Source organism: Lygodium microphyllum, chromosome 14, assembly GCF_053477565.2.
Source record: "Lygodium microphyllum isolate KBCC chromosome 14, Lygodium_microphyllum_v1.1.10, whole genome shotgun sequence".
Taxonomy (NCBI): Eukaryota; Viridiplantae; Streptophyta; class Polypodiopsida; order Schizaeales; family Lygodiaceae; genus Lygodium; species Lygodium microphyllum.
Genome location: NC_141148.1, coordinates 132,074,540 through 132,092,848, shown reverse-complemented (window position 1 = coordinate 132,092,848; position 18,309 = coordinate 132,074,540). Strand labels below are relative to the sequence as shown.

At 43.5% G+C, this 18,309-nt stretch overlaps 1 protein-coding gene across 3 annotated transcripts; it reads left to right on the top strand.

Moving 5' to 3' along the window:
- Positions 1-12,458: 12,458 nt before the first annotated feature.
- LOC148026124 (Calcium-binding EF-hand family protein) lies at positions 12,459-17,953 on the top strand. Of its 3 annotated transcripts, none has more exons than XM_087693391.1 (7): positions 12,459-12,877; positions 12,969-13,098; positions 13,362-13,458; positions 13,537-13,646; positions 13,745-13,819; positions 16,461-16,650; positions 17,333-17,953. In XM_087693391.1, the coding sequence occupies exons 3-7, from the start codon at positions 13,365-13,367 to the stop codon at positions 17,365-17,367; spliced, it is 504 nt and encodes a 167-aa protein (XP_087549517.1). In that variant the 5' UTR covers positions 12,459-12,877; positions 12,969-13,098; positions 13,362-13,364; the 3' UTR covers positions 17,368-17,953. The 3 variants fall into 3 exon arrangements, with proteins under 3 accessions (XP_087549517.1, XP_087549515.1, XP_087549516.1); XM_087693389.1 differs by having other exon boundaries at positions 12,462-12,877; positions 12,974-13,098; XM_087693390.1 differs by lacking the exon at positions 16,461-16,650 and having other exon boundaries at positions 12,466-12,877; positions 12,974-13,098.
- The last annotated feature ends 356 nt before the right edge of the window (positions 17,954-18,309 follow it).

Here is an 18,309-nt window from a genome sequence, read left to right as displayed (position 1 = left end):
TTGGGCCCTGGTCCTAGATTAAAGGCACGAGACATACCAAGACCTAAGAGACGGCGAGCAGTCAGACAAAGATGCTTCCGATGAGATGAATATGAAGACTGTCGCTCCTTCAGTGAGGAGAGTGAGGGTGAGATAGATACCATAGAATACGACACTGAATGACGAGAGATAGAACAGATACGAGCAGACTCTAAGCCATAAAGAAATAACAACTTCAGGATAGAGCCAAGGGTCATGCGCATGGATTGTGACCGTGCTTGGTCGGAACATATAGGAGCCATAGACTTTGAACAAGCAAGCCTAACCTAACTACGTATCACACCAATGCTCGAAACAGAGTCACTCTCTGAGATGCGACCAATCGAGAGAGACTATCTCTTCTAGTGAAGACGGGGAGTTTGATTCTGAGTCAGAAGTGAGTTCAGAGAGCGACCCAGAAATACCTAGACCTTCCAAGACTAGACATACCAAGGGGGACCTACCTGTCCACTTAAGGCATAGACAGTTAAAGGCAGAAAGGAAAAAACAGCCTAGGGACACACGAGCACACGAACAACGAAAACCACAAGACATCCCTAAGAGATTTACAAAGTTCAAGAAGGGTGATAGGGTAGTAATCCTGCTAGGTGCCAAATGTCAAGGGCAAGCAAGTGAACCCATCGAGGGACTTGCCAAAGTCAAGGAGGTGAACCTAGCCTAGGAAGGGGAGATACCCCAACCTGTCTTTATTGCCGATGACTTGACAGAGGAAGAGGAGACAAGTCTCATTGCTCTCTTGCGAGAGTATATAGACATATTTGTTCGGTCCTTAGAAGAGCTTAAGGGGGTAGATCCGAGTGTAGTGACTCATAACGCACCCATGATGCCAGGATGCAATGTCGGCCAAGTAGTGATCGTACCCTATGAATCCAAAACACGCTCATGCGGTCAAGGAAGAGATTGACAAGCTGATGAGAGCAGGATTTATCTACAAAATTGAGAACACAGATTGGGTGTCATTCATAGTCATTATAATGAAGAAAAACGGAAAGATTAGAGTGTGCATCAATTACAAGAAGGTAAACGTAGTCACTAAAAGGGACAACTCCCATTGTGGTACATCAAGCACATGCTCGAGAGAGTGGTGGGCAAAGAGGCCTACAATTTTCGAGATGGCTTCTCTAGATACAATTAGGTGCAAGTGCATCCTGACGATAGGCATAAGACTGCATTCGCAACTGAGTGGGGTGTCTTTGCCTACATAGTCATGCGCTTCGGGTTGACTAACACTCCAGCCACCTTTCAATGCCTTATGTGCACTATATTTAAGCACATGCTCAGGAAAGAGTTAGAAGTCTTCGTAGACGACTTGTGTGTCCACTCGACCTGGAGGGGACACTTAGACAAACTCTAAGCAGTCTCTTTGAACAGTGTCGCCTATATCGCCTCTCTCTGAATCCCTTAAAGTGCCACTTCTGGGTAAAGCACGGATGCATCCTAGGGCACGTGATGTCGAAGAACGGCATTGCCATAGACTTTTTGAAAGTCAGGGTCATTGTTGATCTTCCACCCCCAACCAACTATAAGGGAGCTCAATGCTTCTTAGGGCATACAGGGTATTATCAATGGTTTGTGCTAAATTATGCATTGATTGGTAGACCTCTGTACAAACTATTGATTATATTTGAATGAATTGGAGAATGCCAATGCACATACGAGGAATTGAAAAAGGCTTTGACCATAGCATCGATTCTACGAGCCCCAGATTGGACCATTACCTTCCACGTGCATATTGATGCTTCGAAATTCACTGTGGGGGCAGTTTTGTGCCAACCTGGAGACTATCTAGTGAGCTTTGCTAGCAGACAACTCATTGAGACCAAGATGAACTACTCGATACCAGAAAGAGAAGGTCTCCGATCATGGTATTTGCCATGAAGAAATTTCGGCATTATTTATTAGCCACGCCTTTCACTTTTTTTGTGGACCATCAAGCCTTGCTATATTTAGTTAAGAAACTTTGTGCTACAGGACGCATAGCTCGATGGCTCCTTTTGCTTTTAGAATTTGACTTCGCCGTGGTTGTACGAAAAGAAAAGTAGCACTACATAGTTGACCACATGTCACGCATCCCCATAGGAGAGGCCACACAAGGCATCGCCGATGATTTGCCAGACGCGCACTTGTTTAGCCTATCTAACGAGAGAGATTTATTTCTAGCCTACTTGATGCCATCTTGGATAGACAACATAGTCCAAGTGCTTGAGCATGGACTACCTGAACGATCGATAGAGAAAGCCCGACTTAGGCGACTTGTCCTCAAGATCCAACCCTATCAGTTGATAGCATGACAATTATATAGGCTAGGGCAAGACGGATTGTTGCATAGATGCGTATACGAGCATGAGATGCACGATGTGCTCTCAGAGGCGCACAACAGAATTGCTGGAGAACACTTTAGCAGAGATACGATAACTCGTAAGGTGCTGCAGTCTCAACTGTGGTGGCCACGCTTTTTCGCAATGCAACACGATTCGTTAAACACTGTGATGAGAGTCAGTGGACAAAGGTCCCAATTCACTAGGATTAGATTGAGCTAACCCCAATAATTGTACGACAACCCTTCGAAAAATGGAGAATTGACTTCATAGGACCTATTAGTCCTGCGGCACAATACTCTCAACCCAAGTACATCATTGTAGCCACTGACTATCTAACGAAATAGCCAGAAGCAAGAGCTATGAGAAAGAATGACGCTAGAATGACTGCCAAGTTCCTATGGGAGCAGGTAATCTCATGATTCGGCTACCCCATCAAACTAGTTAGCGACCAGGGCACACACTTCATTAATGAAGTGATTGTGCATCTTCTATCCACCTTTCTAATTATCCATCGGAAATCCTTTCCATACTACCCTCAAGCAAATGACCAGGTGGAATCCACAAATAAAATTCTAGTAAACGTCCTGACCAAGGTAGTCTCTGCTTCGCGCAATGACTAGGATAACAAGTTGATGGCAGCCTTGTGGGCTTACCGCACATCCTATAAAACAATTGTAGGCTAGACACCTTTTAGGTTGACCTATGAAATTGAAGCAATTCTATCTGTAGAGTTCTTCGTTCCTAGCCTGAGGATTGCACTTCATGAACGATGGGAAGGGAAGGAGGTATGGATGGAACGTCTAGTTGAACTCGAACGCCTCTTGAAAACTTGACTTCTACCCATGCACTCATATGCGAGAAAGCACGACGCAAAAGATGGTTTGACAAGCATATTAAGAAGCACGACTTTGAACAGGGAGACTTAGTGCTCTTGTACTCCATTAAGGGGCATAAACAGAAAATGAAGTTTAAAGATCTAGGGCCTTTTAAGATTCCTGCCATCTGTCGAACTGGTAATGTCGAACTTGAGACTCTGGAAGGTGAGGGCATAGGCTTCTTCAATGGCAGTTGCATCAAGAAGTACTACCCTCCCATGCATCCTCTGCATGAACCACCCACTGTCAAGGATTGAGTAGCCACAATCACGGAGATTGATGATCAAAATGAGGAAGCCATAGAACTTGCTTGCCTCTGAATCATGGTCACTGCCAAGCAGACATGCACTTTCAATGCCTTGATCGATGAGGGAGAAGACTTTGATGTCTTAACCCATGATCATTGGACCCACATTAGCAAACCACAATTACAGCCCACTACTGCCAAACTAAGCCCATATGGGGGCTGACCATATGCACTCTTAGGGAAGTGCAAGGCTGCAGTTTCTATTGAGTTTGAGAGCATACCAATGATCTTTTATGTGTTGCTAAACACTAAAGATGCAAGCATGAAATCGCTACTAGGTCGAACCTTTAAAAAGCAAGCTCACTGCAATGTTGATTATGAGTCGCAGCGTATCCATCTAGGCATTGGCAATGTTCGCATAGTAGCATCTTTCAGCAAGGGCTGCACGACTCCTACAAGATCCGCAAAGTCAACGGTAGAAACACCTATAGCCAAGTTTAAGGAGAGGGATTGTAACTTGTTACAACCCACCAAGCCTCTATGCCAGCAACCCGCTAAGGCCAAACCCAATGCCCATGAACCCCAGTTCAGATGGTACTTAAACATCAAAGCTTGCCACCAAGGAGCAATCGGCCATGCCTTTGCAAGGCTAAAAACGCAACCTCAAAACCTAGGAGGCCAAGACAAAGCTATACTAATGACGTACAGTCAAGCCGCGATGGGTTCCTAAGACCCTACTGCAAGCGCAAGGCTATTATGAGGGTAATACTTAGATATGGATCCCTAAGGCTAAAATAGCCAAAGATACTGATCAGACGTTGCCCTCACGCTTAACCATACCGAACTATACAATTGTCAAGGCCTAAAGCCGCATAAGCCTCGAGACACTAAGCCCATAGACTCACAACTGATTATACCCATGAAGACCGACTAAGTCTATTGGCCCAAATCTTAGCCTGCTACTCCCAAACCAGTACCACGTAACTCTACCAAGACTCACAAAGCCACATCCGCATGTAGCAATGTCCCATTAGCAGTCTAGTCCTAGCCCGTTGTGCAAGGGATCCAACCACAATCTCAAGAACTACCGAAATCCCAACCATTTGCTGCCAAACTCTCTAGTTCTGTCAAACCCAAACAACCCGTAGGCCTTAGACCCTCCGATGAGCGGAAATCATTATTGACACTAACCGCAGATCTAGCCGAAGACACAGGGGATGACATGATTGCTTGCCTTAGATGCTTAAAGGCCACATTCATGTCGCTGGCTTTGAGCTATGGCCACTTGGACTTAGACTTGTTGCAAGAGCCCTTAGCAATCAAAGTTCATATGATGCCTTGTTCATGGGACACATTCAAATTCGCATTCGTCAAAGTACCCCACTCAGCTCTGCAGAGTTGCTTAGCGCTGAGATATCTGGAGAGTAAGCCATCAAACAATGTCTCATTACATCATATAATAAGCGAGCTACTTCTGCTATCACTGACCAAGAAATCGAGGAGTTGAAACAACTTGCTGAAACCGAATCCCCACTCTTACAGAATTGGTACACTCTTCAATTGCAATAAGAACTCAACATATGCCAAATAATGACCAACACTGAGTAACGATGTGCAATCAAGACATCGGAGTATGACCCAACTTATGTCACTCCAACCTCATATAAGGTGTTAACAACTATTTGTAGCCGGACCTATGGAAGAGCACATCAAAGGACACCCTCACCTTCATCGCCTCTTCTGATCGAGAAAGAGTTACATATTGCTAAACATGTCGATTCCGGTGACTTCCTAATGGATGTCCTTACTCACATCACACACGTAGGCAGCCAACCCTTCGATCTAGACCGCAAAGCTTAGTTGTACAATCCAAACTTTTATGCTTGGCTCATGCGAAGGTAAACACTCGATCTGTATGTTGAATGCCCTTGGCCCGCTAATCTTCAATCCTAGGAATGATTCTTCTCAAATCTGGATGGGGAGGGGGTAAGGCAAGTCAAATACAGAAGGGAGGGGGTAAGGTGAGTCAAATCAGAACCAATCAAAATCAAGCAAACGCATAAACACATAAGAAAAAACACATCGCCGTGAAAACCTCAATCTACACTTAAACGCAAAAAGGAAAGAAACATGTTAACTTGTGATTGAGGAAAAATGTCATTAAAAAAAAGATCTGAAAGGAAAGTTTATTTTGGAGCTTAAATGTTTTCATTCAATAAATATGAAGTCTTTCTTTTCAACAAATAATTGTTTTGAAAGCACTAATGGGAATCATGGTTCATGATAGGAGCAAAAGATATCGCAACAAGATCGTGCTCACCGACTCCCTTTCACGGAGGAGGAGAGGATGCAGTATGGCATCAACTTAGAAAACCATGCTTATAATCAGTTGAAATTTCACAGTATCCACAACCTCGAGGAGGTGGTAGCCAAGGAGGAGGCTGTAATGAGAGTGGTAGAACAGTGTAACCTCTCGAAGTACCTAGAAAAGTTTGCGTAGGAGCCTCACCACACAAAGTGTGTGGAATTTCTGAGAATGTATAACCCCAATCAAGAATGCGGAATGGTGACTGTGGGAAGAGGGGAGAATGCTAAACACATGCGGGTGCCATTGAACCAGGCCTTGGCGGAGAAGGCACTAGGGTTGGAACCTAAGGTGGAGAAGAAACATAAGAGAGATGTGTATGCCATGCTAAAGATGAAGAGGGAGGATGTTTTGACAAACGACAGCATCAACAAACATGATATCCCTGATGCTGAGGCCTACATGTAGGCAAAATTGGTACACTCACTCTTCTCTATCCAATGCTATAACTCCCTTATGCTCCAAATTAGTGTGCATATGTTGGAGAATGTGCCAACCCACACCTTGGATGAGGTAGACTAGAACGGCTATGTGCGCAAGACTATAGACCAAGCAGTCAAAGTACTAGCCTTGGGTAGCAGACCGGCAGGCAGAGAGTCCCCAACCTCTAAAAGTACCAAGAGAAAGAAAACTTCCTCAAAAGCCTCTTTCATCGAAAGTGTGCTGATAGCCATCATCAAGGAAGTGTAAAAGAAGCTCGGCAAGGAGAAGAAGGAGAGGATAAGACTCCATATAGGTTGCTGATCCACTAGGAGAAAGAGCCATCGAGCGATAGGATAGAAGCTAAGATAGAGAAGGAGGATCGGGAGGCTCAATCCAAAAGGAAAAAAGCAAAAAAGCCCACTAAAAAGATAGCTCAGAAGAAGAAATAGGATGAAGGCAAGAAGAAAGAAAAAGAAGATCTAGAGAGAGCCAAAAGGGAATCCCTAAGAGAGGCTAAAGAGAGGGAGAAAAAGAAAAAGCAAGAGGCAAAGGAGTTGAAAGAGAAAGCCAGAAAAGCCAAGAAGGAGTCGAAAAAAGAGGCTGAAGAGAGGAAGAAGAAAGAGAAGAAAGAAGCTGAAAAGCTGGAAAAAGAATCAAGGAAAACAAAGGAAGAGAGAGAGAGAGAAGAGCTGCGAAAAAGGAGATGGAGTTGAGGAGAAAGGAGGAGGAAGATATGGCCAAAGCAATTCGCCGGTCCATAGAACAACAAAGCCAACTCGATGACCTAGGGGCTTTAAGTCCACCTAGGGATGAGAGACTTGGCTCAAGCACTCATGTACCCAAAGTCATACGGCACGTGGTAATCAAAGGCAAGGGCAAGGCTCCCATCCATCCCATCCTGCCTCTCTTGGTGCCCACTAGCGAGGCAGCCACTCTCACTCCAAGCATCCGGACTAGCACCGATGTAAACAATTTTGTGGCCCGGATGCAGTACTTCATTAATAAGGAGTTGGCCTAAGGGAAGAGTGTGGAGACTACGGCCATTGGGTAGAAAAGGCTGGCCACAAATGCTGAGTCTAGGCAGGATCTGAAATGCCAAAAGGTGGAAGCTTCAACCACTCCAATCCCTACTACTATGATGCCACCAACAAACTATGATGAAATGTTGTTGAACTGCTCTCTCAGCTAGAGAAGGCAAAGGAGAAAAGAAAGATAGTGGTGGTCGAGTTGGAAGTGGAGTCGATGGCAACTTTTCAACTTGAAAAGACGAGGCAAATAGCTATGCAACGAAAGGAAATCTTTGATCTAAAATAGGAACTAAAGGCTAAAGATGACAAGGAGCAAAGTTGGTGGCAATAGCTCGAAGATGAAAATCAAGAGCTAGTGAAAATGTAGAGAGAGTATAAACTTTTAATCGTGTAATACGAGGATTTGGCAACAAAAACAGATCGGATCGTACGAGACATGGAAGAGTTTGCTGCATGGGAAGAAGGAAGGAAGAAAGAAGAGGAGCAACACCACAGAGAGATGGAAACCATGACCGAAAAGTTAAGCCTTGAAAGAAAAGAGCAAGAGAGAATGAGTAGGGAATTGAAAGACCAGGAGCAGAGACTGATGGCCCTGGTACAAAGACAAGGAGAAAGTATGGAGGAGATGAAAAAGAGAGCGGAAGAGAGGGCAAGCCAAAATGAACAAAGAGTGAAGACCTTGGCGCATCCCCTGGCTCTCATGGAAAAAGAGAAAGTCCTAGCAGAAAGTAGAGCAAAGGTAGCCCAAGTGGGCTTCAATACTCAATAACAAGCTTTTCTAAATACTCTGATGGATACCACTTATACAGAGGAAGGGGAGTCCCTTGAGGTGGTAAAAAAGAAGTTGAGCATAGCAAGCAGAGCTCAGCAACCAAGCAAGGCTACACATGCCACCACAACCTGTTGTAGTTGGGTTGATCCTTGATGAACAATGCAAGTATATGTGGTTGGCCAGCCTAACCCCCTAGGAGATTGATGCACTGGGGCTTGTATAGGAGGTATGACAAAAAGATCACCAAAACGGTGAAGCTGTTGGCATGGGCAGATTCGAAGAAGAAGTAATCCCACAACTCCCTTCAACCCATTCTGAGGAACAACAGTAGTCAACAGACACATCCGCGGAAAGAAAAATCGCCCTGAGGGAAAAGAGAAAGAATGGAGGAAGAAGCCAGACAGAGATTGAGGGCCAAACCTATGGCACATCCATCTGCACCTCTTCCACCATGCCCAGGTGATCTTCTGGCCAACTTCCATGCAGAACTCGTAGTCTGGGAGAGACATGAAAAAAAGAAACAGCCTTTTAACTTCCGCTTTCTCCTCCCCAATGGCCTGTGTAGAGTCCTTCCCCTTAAAGTAGTGGAAGAGGTGATCGAAGTTGGAAGCTGGCTAGGCCAACAATGGTTGGAAGAAAGAGAGAAGAATCCCACCCTCTGGGGCACCGAGGATGCAAAGTATTGGCAAAATAAGGTTTTTGAAGTGCCTCGGTCTGTGCCTCGGATACAAGTGCCAGCCACTATGGCGGAGACGCATTTGCGACGACAATGTGTTCTCTTGGATGGCTTTTTATAATACCTTCCCCTCTAAGAGAAACAACCCCACCTTCATGGCGTATCCTCATAGGGTAGGAGTAGATTTTAATACAAACATCCATGGTCGCTACAACTTCCCCATCATATATAACCTTCGTACTACTACCTTAGCACAAGCCCTCACTTTCACCTCGAATAGCCTAGATGCTACCATGACCTGCTTCATTGCTGACTTCTCTTCTTATCCCGATCCCGCCTTCATTACCACATGCAACTACCTTAGGCTATTAAAAATCTTACTTAAGCAGGATTCCACCTCGGCAGAACGTAGTCTCCCCCCACTCTTTTTTTTATCCTGACACCATAGATAGCTACGCAATGACCTGCCTAATGATGCGAGCTAGCCTCCTACCTTCCTTTTGCCTAGCTATTCTCGAGGATATGAGTGACAACCAATTCACTTGATGTACCACATTTTGATGATGATAACTAGCAATTAACTACTGCCCGAATCATGTAACTCATTTAAAAAAAAAGCAAGGAAAAGAAAAGAAAAGTCCAAACATAAAGACAACAAACAAATAACAATGAAAGGAGCACACGACATGTCCAAACACAATTCGCGGCACATATATCATAGTCACTACACCTAGGGATCCTCAAGTTAGGCACGTCCGGTGGCCTCAGTCGGCCGACTCAGTTTTTAACCCCCTAGCCCTTTTTGACTCCCCACTTCACGCTTAGGGCACCTCAAGGGCAGGACATACCTAGGGAGGTAACACTTGCTATGGTTAGACTTGTCACCCTAAACTACACACGCTACACCTTCCTTTACACGGATGGGTTTCTCATGTGTGGGACATCACTCAGGCTTGCCTGTGGTTAGACCCAGATCCTTGTTCCACTAGCACGAGCATAGAGCACTGCACGGTGAGGTAGACACTCCCCTTAGGTAGAGCACTTTCTCCTTTCTGGTACAATAAGATGCTGCAAACCACCAACCTTGGAGGCCTCCATCATCCACTCGACATACCTTGGGTTCTCCATCCAAATCATTACCAAAGCTTCCCAATCAAAAGAGTCTACATATGGCTCTATCATCACCCCACCAGCCACTTGCCCAGAACCCACCCTTCCACAATAAAGAGCTCAAAGTGCCATGGGACTGGCACCCGAGGTCTCGAAGGGGATAAATGTTAACCTCAATTTGAGATGGCAGAAATATGAAGCAAAGAGCGGAAAAGGGACAGAATAAGAGCAAAAGTGTAGAGGCGATCCCTAAAGCTAAGATGAGGCAAAAAGTGTAATTTTAAATGGAAGGCCCCTCAAAAAACTCTAAAAACTCTTGTAAAAGAGTACTAGACCCTTTCATGTGCCATTTGTGAATGAACAGATAGGTGTGGGCTTAAGGCATGAGGCAGAAGATGAAAACAGGAAAAATGACCTTGCCACAATGATCAGTCATGTGAAAAGGGATGGGTGTCTATGGGATTTTAGGGCTTGTATGTAAAGCTCAAAAAGTGAATGGAAACTCATTCTTTGGTGTGTGGCTACCAAAAGTCCTATCTTCTTCTCTTCACCTTGCTTGTGTGTGTGCTCTTGAGAGAGGGAGTATGAGAGTATGAGGGAATGAGTGTGTGGGAGTGAGGGATCAAGAGGGTGAAGCTCTTCACCATCTCATCTTCTCTCATTCTCTTCTCTTCTCTTTTATTACTCACGCGCGGCTATGGTGGATGGAGCTCGATAGAGGAGGCTTGAGAATGCTTGAGCTAATATCTAGGATCGTGGAGCTATCGGTGTGTGCGAGGGAGAAGGCAACTCATTTCAGTATCGAGGTAATCACCATCTCCTCTTCTCTCATTCTCTTCTCTTCTCTTTTCTTACGCACGCGCAGCTATGGTGGATGGAGCTCGATGGAGGAGGCTTGAGGATGCTTGAGCTAATATCTAGGATCGTGGAGCTATCGGTGTGTGCGAGGGAGAAGGCAACTCATTTTGGTATCGAGGTAAGCTCACTACACTCGTAGGTTCGAAGGCGTGTCGGCTAAGTGAGAGATAGCCATTAGAGCTCGCTTGAAGCAATAAGTGGTCTATGGGTCTTGGTGGTTGAGCGTGGGCTATATTTTGCGTGGGTGGATTATCTCCAAGGTCATGCCATGTTTCAACCCAAGAGGGCATTGCTTGATTCACGGGCCGAAGGTTGAGTGGTGAAAATGCCAACCACGGAAGTTGTGTCTCACTCCTAGGGTGCTTGGGGCCGATGGAGCTCTGGACATCCCTTGCCTAGTCTGGAACGGAGTTGTAGACTGCCATGAGCCCAACATCTAGGGCGTTGGAAGATCATATTCTAGATACTGGATGGAAATTATGGTGCCATGTGATTTGGACTAGGTACTTCTGTTGGACAGAAGGGATACATAATTTCTCCTGTATGGGTAGGAGACAAAGATTAACTCAAAGATAATTTAAGGAACTTGTTTGTCAAAAGAACTGCTTGCTCTGTTTTTGTGTTTGTGTCGTAAATTACACTAACGAACCATGTTCCCTAAAAATGCCTAATTAAGAAGGCTGATTTTGAATATCACCCATAAATGTGATAGGACCTAATTAGAAAACTAAAGCTATCAAGGGAAGCAGGTGGGCGGAATCTCGCCGACGGGTCCGTCCTATGACAGGGTGGTCCGAGAGAACTGGGAGGCTTCTCACAAAGTTTTATCGACGTTCAACTCTTAGTAAGTGTTAGGTTAGAACCCTGATTCATGCCGTTTTAGGGGAGAAGAAAAGTAAGGAGAGAGAGAGAGACAAAGACAAAAAGAGAGAGAAGAAGAAGAAAGAGGAATAGAGATGGGGAAAAAGATGAGAGAATTATAGAGAGAGGAAAGATAAAATTTAAAAGAAAGAGAAAAGAAAAAAATTTAAAGAGAGCATGAAGAGAGAGAAGAAAAAAGGAAAAAATAGGAGGGAGAAGGAAAAGAGAGAAGAGAGAGGGAGAGAAGAAAAGCGGGGAGAGAGAGAGAAAAAGAGAAGAATAAGAATAAGAAAGAGGAAAAGAGAAAGAGATGGGGAAAAAGAGAAAAGAGAAAAGTTTTTTTTTAATTTAAATATTTTTAAAGAGAGAGAGAGAGAGAAAAGATAAAATTTAAAAGAAAGAGAGGAAGAGAAAGAAAAGAGAAAGGGGAGGAGAAGAAAAGGAAACAGAGAGAGAAAAGAGAAGAGAGAGAATATGAATATAAAGAGAGAGAATTATATGTTTAAAAAATTAACATTTACATACTTTAAGAGAGACTGAGGGGGGAAAAGAAAGTAAAAGAAGAAAAAGAAGAAGAAAAAGAAGAGAGAGAGAGAGAGAGGGGGGAACATGGAGAAAAAATTATAGAGAGAAAATATAAAATTTTAAAAAATAAAAAATAGAGGGGAGAGAGAGCATAAGAGTGTAGAGAAAGAGAGAGAGAGAGAGAGAGAAGAAGAGAATATAAACAAAGAGAGAGAATAATAAAGAGAGAAAATATAAAATTTAAGAGAGGGATAAGGTTTTAAAAAAAGGAGAGAGAAAAATGGGAAGTGGATTGTAAATCCATACTACTTTGTGGAGGCAGCTCACCGGCATTAAAAGAGGAAATAAAAAATGTCTCGGAAACAAACTCAATTTGGCCAATGGCCAACAAATGAAACTCAATCGACGAAGTAGAACACATGCAAACAACACTGGAGCCCAAATTCAGACCGTCTGCGCAAGAGAAGAGAGATTTCCGAGAATCAGGTGAAGACAAATCCACTGATTTTGTCTGTGTATCGGCCATGTCGTCATGCGTCTGAAGCATCGAGAACAAATAGACGCTCAAGGTCTCGGAAGAAGACCGGGCTTCAAATAGAGAAACGGATCAGTCCACAGAGAGAGAGAGAGAGAGAGAGAGAGAGAGAGAGAGAGAGAGAGGTGGCTGCCTTTCAGTCTTTCGCTTCTTGCTAGCTCCATAGACAGGCATGGGGAACGCTTCCTCTATGCTCACACAATACGACATTGAAGATGTCCAAGAACACTGTGGTCGCTTATGTTAGTAATCTTCCCTTCCATATGGTTTATATTCAGGCTTTGGTGATTTGCATGATCAAGACGATGTCATCAGTAGATTTTGATTTGGCAGAACAGTCTCTCAGAGGGAAATTGTCTCCCTCTATGAGAGGTTTTGCCAGCTTGATCGCAATGGAAAAGGCTTCATCTCTGCTGAGGAGTTTCTATCCGTTCCAGAGTTTGCTGTTAACCCGTTATCACAGGTAAGAACAAACTTAGTGCTATTTAAAACACTTGTGATAGCTCAATGGAACTCGTGAGCGAGTTATTGGACCTTCCTTACACCAAACCTCGTAGTTTTAGATGATTGACTGACACGACACGTGATCTATCTGGAACACGAAGTCATTATTTCCCCCTGACACCAAATCTCATAAGTTCAGAATTGTTGACTGACTTGTGATCTTTCTGTGCAGTTAATCAGCTTTGGTATTATATTTGATATGGACTATAAATCTCTGTGCAGAGAATGCTAAGGATGTTGGATGGCTTGAATTTCAAGGATTTTGTGGCCCTTCTCTCAGTTTTCAGTGCCAAAGCAAGCCTTCAAAATAAAGTGGAGTGTAAGTAATAAGAGGTACTATTAAGCATCTTTGTAGATGCATTCTCAAATAATAAGCAGTGTCTGTTGTTTTTCATAGTCATTTTTAAAGTCTATGATGCGGATGGCGATGGGAAAGTGACTCGTGAAGATATTTTGGAGGTTCTCCATGACTTATCAGGCTCTTTCCTTTCAGAAGAACAACGCCAGGTTTGTCATATTTGCTCATGCCAATGAATATTTGTCAAAATCAGTGTTGTGTGCATATGCAGTTTTTTTGAATTCTATGCATCCATGTTTGTGGACAGCAAGTAGTGGTTCGGGCTCTGGAAGAATCTGGATATGCAAAGGACAGCTACTTAACTTTACAAGACTTTTTAAAGGTCGGGATCACTCTATTCTCATTCCACTCTCGCTCACAATGAGGAAGAAGAGTTAGGTATAGACTACTCAATATGAATATCCTGTTGCAACATATCTTGCCACGATCTCAAATTGAGTCAATAGCCATATTATTAACATGTACATACTACAGGTAGTGATGTCAAGCAACATGTTTTATGCTTGTGTTGGAACAAGTAGCTTCTATATGGGATCAAACAGGATATCAAGCAGTACAATAAACGTTGCTGCAATTGTACTCTATTGTATATCCCCACTACACACTGTAATGCTATTTCTAGGTTTAGGTTGGATCTTGTTAGCCACACCGAGTTGTTGCATTTTTGCTCACTTGAGCAAGGTTAGTTGATTTGAAATACGAGCACTGAATATATTACTATGGGAAGGCTCATTTCAAGGGCATCCACATGTAACTTCTAGATGTAGGCAGTCGTATGTATGCCTGCATGCCAAACTATTGGAGCTGAGAAATCAACGTCCCAACAGACCCAGGCTAGAGAGAATGGCACAAATCGCTGAAGTCTGAATACTCTGTCTAAACTTCTTTACTTAGAGGTGGTTGAAAACAACCTGCTGAGAATGGGTTGTCAGGAGTATCTGGTCCAATTCGAATATAGAACTGAATGATTAGGTTCTAATGCAAACTAAGACATCTTCAAATTCCTTGCATTACAGATATCATGGCTGTCTGACTGCTGGTGTCATCCACAACCACATTTGGTGGAAGGGAGAGATATCTTGTTGTTTTTGCTACGGTAACTAGACACACTAGGTTGCTAATCATGATAGATGTTTGGCTCATCCACAACCATATTTGGGTTAAATGGAGAGATATCTTGTTGTCATGCTGATGTGTACAGTGTTCTAGATTGCTAGAGACTGTACAGGCTATTATGACTAACGTTTTGCAGCACAAGTTGTGATTTGTGTGGGCTGCCTATATGATGTGAGCAGCTAACAATTGTGTGCATGTAAACCAGATAATGAGATGGTATCTAGTGGAGGAGGTCTCTCTTTAGAGATGGATGTAAAAGATCAACCTTGCATACTTGAGCTTTAGATGGATGACTTTTAATTGAGGAAAGGTGCTCTTTTAAAAAAAAAAAAAGGGTGGGGAAACTGTCTGCCCCTATCTAGGATTTTCTTAAAGTAACTTTTGTGAAGATATGCTAGGGTTTGCACTGAGAAAATGTTAGCATTGCACATATCATGGGTTGCATGGGCATTATCGGACTTTGTGAAGGCATTTAGGCAGCCAGATTGGGTGCAGCATTTGCCTTATTGGGCAGATCATTTATGAGGCTGGCTGACCTGTTCACTTTATGGCTCCATTTCAGCCTATTTGTAGCTTCATCTCATCCTTCATGTACATTATCTTGGCATGCAGCATCCTGTTGGTGCGAGGGAGTTTAGGAGCACTCAGCTGGTTGCCCACAACCTGTGGAAACTATGACAATTGCAAGCATAGGCTACTATCATGTACAAAGTGATCTCGTGATCTCTCTACGATCCTTCAGCTAACCTATGGATCCCATTCTGATCAATATGCCTCTCTAGAAACAATGTACGCTCTTCTCTTTAAGGCAATAACACTTTTCATGGGGTGGTCCAAGACATTGAGTCCACTGAGGGAGGTACTTGTCTCTTATGGTGAGCAATGACTCCAATCTGCTGGAGGTAAGGATGTCGGGTAAGATGATGGGGTGGTGGGCACCGTGCTCTACAGAGTGTGGTTGCCTGGTCTGTTGTGACCTCTCTGACTTGTGGATGGTGTGTTGGCACTATTGTAGTGGTAGCATCTAGTGAGCTAGCTTTGGAGCTAGTGGGAGATTGGGCAACAACTAACAAGGTGAATTTCATGCAAAATGGACCTGCACTGCAGTAAATGCAAGCTGTATGATGATGGGAAGAGGCTGGACAGCAGGGTAGCTTGCTCCAACTGCAAATGCAAATGTTAGGAGGCTCCAGAATAGGTCACCAATAGTTGGAGGCAGTAGGTGGCAGCCGTGGATAGGGTGCTAGGGGCTGGTGATCTGATGGCAGCAGTTGCTATGGGATGGACCACCATTGGAAGGAGAGCTGATGGCTGAAATATGCAAAATAGGGGATAAACTGAGTGGCTAGGCAGCCTCCTATTTATAGATGTGGATGCTCCCAAAGTTTGAGCGTTTGCTTATGAGACACAGAAACATCGATAAAATTTGAGTTTTGGGCTGTTTTAGAACGACCTAATGAAGATTTAATGTGTGATGCATCCTTAGCTTAAAATGTAGTCGGGCCATCTTCTACATGAATTCTCTTGTGAAATCTGTGTCTCTGACATGTGCTCAACATCTGATAAGCTGGACGAAGATGAGGGGGAGGATGCATTGTCCTCATCGAGAGCATACTATTGCCTCAGGACCTCCAGTTAAGAAGAAGCTTGAGTAGGCACGATGGGTTCCCAAGAGAAAGGTGTCCCAGCCTTTTGAATCGGTTGTGTGTTGCTTGTGCCATACATGGGAGAAGAGTAGAATTTGATGAATATATGAATGCTGAATATTAATAGAGTGAAGAAAATGATACAAATGTGGTGCTTAAGGAGCAGAGATGTCCAATAACCTCTGACTTTTGTGGGAGCAGGCTGAGGGAGAGTGCGGGAGAGGTACAGATCTTGAGTGCAGCAATACCTCCAAATTGATGAAGATGCAGACAACTACAGCTGAGGGTGAGGCTATGCAGCAGCCAAGGGTCAATGGAAGTCGTAGGACAGGTTGTGTGAGGTCTGATGGTGATGTAGATGCTGTGAACCAGACTGTGGCAGGTAAAACATGTGAGGAAGCCTCCGAACAGCAGCAGACTGGCTGTGGTGCTGGAATGATGACAGAGTAATAGTGGGTTTAAAACCGGTTCAACTTGAGATTGGGGGCTAGGTGAATTATGTGTGAGGCTGGGCATGACTGTAGCTCATTGGATACCTTGCAATAAGTCACAATGGAGAAATGGCAAAGATGCTCTGCTTTATGCATTTGCCAACTTGAGGCTGGCGTAGGGAAAAGGGCACTTGGAAGTACAAATGACCATGCCCTTTGTAAGTGTGATTGGTCTAGGACATTCTGATTGGATTCACTGCTCAGCCACAGTATATACATCCTTGACTATCAATAGACCTGATGATTGACTCTGCTTAGGCCAGGTTAATTCCCTACTGTATGTGCCAGCTTAGTACATGTTGATGGTGATGTATTCATTGAGCAGGCAATGCATTATTGCTTCTCAGGTTTGATCATTGAGCTATGTCACAAGATTGTTGAATCACAATGCTGTATCTCCTTTGGCTCCTGCATTCAAATAAGATCTAGCCAGTTAACTTACATAAATAGTCTAGGTAATGTGTAGAGTTAAAACAGAGCACTTTGAAAGCTTATGGGATGGAGCATTATGAGTCGTGTGATTTCAGTTTCTATTAAGACATCTAGAATGCAAATCTCACATGGTTTACCTTCCTCTTGCAGTTTTGGGAAAGAACAGGGTTGAAGATGCAAGTTGAAGTTCCTGTTGATTAGTGTATATTAATTGTTAAAGGATTTGCCCTGAGTTAGGGAATGAAGCATTTTTCTGGTATAGTGATTGTGTAATGATCAGCACTGGCTACGATATTTTGGATACCAGATTACAAGCAGCCAATGTCAAAATGGCTTGAATGTACTGTACAAGGGACTACTATGATCTTTAATAATGACAATCGAGCACAACGGTGCATGCACTCTTTTGTAGAGCTCATAACTTGACCATTTCTCATTGTTCTCTTTTTTATGTATACAAAAATGCCTCTCCCTTCTTGCCTCAGATATTGACTGGTGGCATGGGTTCAAAGAGCTGCTGAACTGGACTTTTACCCGGGAGAACTGCCAATTTGTATCACTTACCTTTTGAGGATTGCATACCTCTGGCATTTAGGACCAAGTCCGTCATTTGACAGTTAGTTGTGGAGATCAGCTATGTCTATCCAAGGAACACAATTATGATGGATAGGTATGATAGAGAGCTTTTCTGAATGGCTCTGGCACAATTGGAATCTTGTCGGAACATCATAAAGACAGAATTAAGAAATGCCACTCTCCTCAGATTAGATACATTGGTCTTTCTATGTAAATCATTGGTATGACAGGCAAGCAGTCCCTGTAGCAGCATATAGCTTAGGCATGCTTGCACTAGATATCAAAAACCATCTTTACTTGACGTTTGTAACTCTTCTTACCTAGAACATCTCAAATAACATTTTAGCAGGTTTAGAACACTCTTTATACGTAGGTCATACATTCCCATGAGGATGATAAAATTAAGCCAAACTGTTGGTTGTTAGTAGTTTCAAACGGCTATCTAGATCAGTGCCTTGAGAAATCTAAAACTGACGTGTTCCAGTATTTGGGTCTATCATACAAATATTGTTAATTGCATGCATACTTCCATTTCATGTTATGACCTATCA

What these genes read in the sequence shown, in the direction of transcription:
- LOC148026124 (XM_087693389.1), top strand. Translation starts at nt 12,808, where the DNA reads ATGGGGAACGCTTCCTCTATGCTCACACAATACGACATTGAAGATGTC. An exon ending in AGAACACTGTGGTCGCTTAT is followed by an intron (nt 12,878 to 12,973) that starts GTTAGTAATCTT and finishes TTGGCAGAACAG; the next exon opens with TCTCTCAGAGGGAAATTGTC. An exon ending in TTTCAGAAGAACAACGCCAG is followed by an intron (nt 13,647 to 13,744) that starts GTTTGTCATATT and finishes GTTTGTGGACAG; the next exon opens with CAAGTAGTGGTTCGGGCTCT.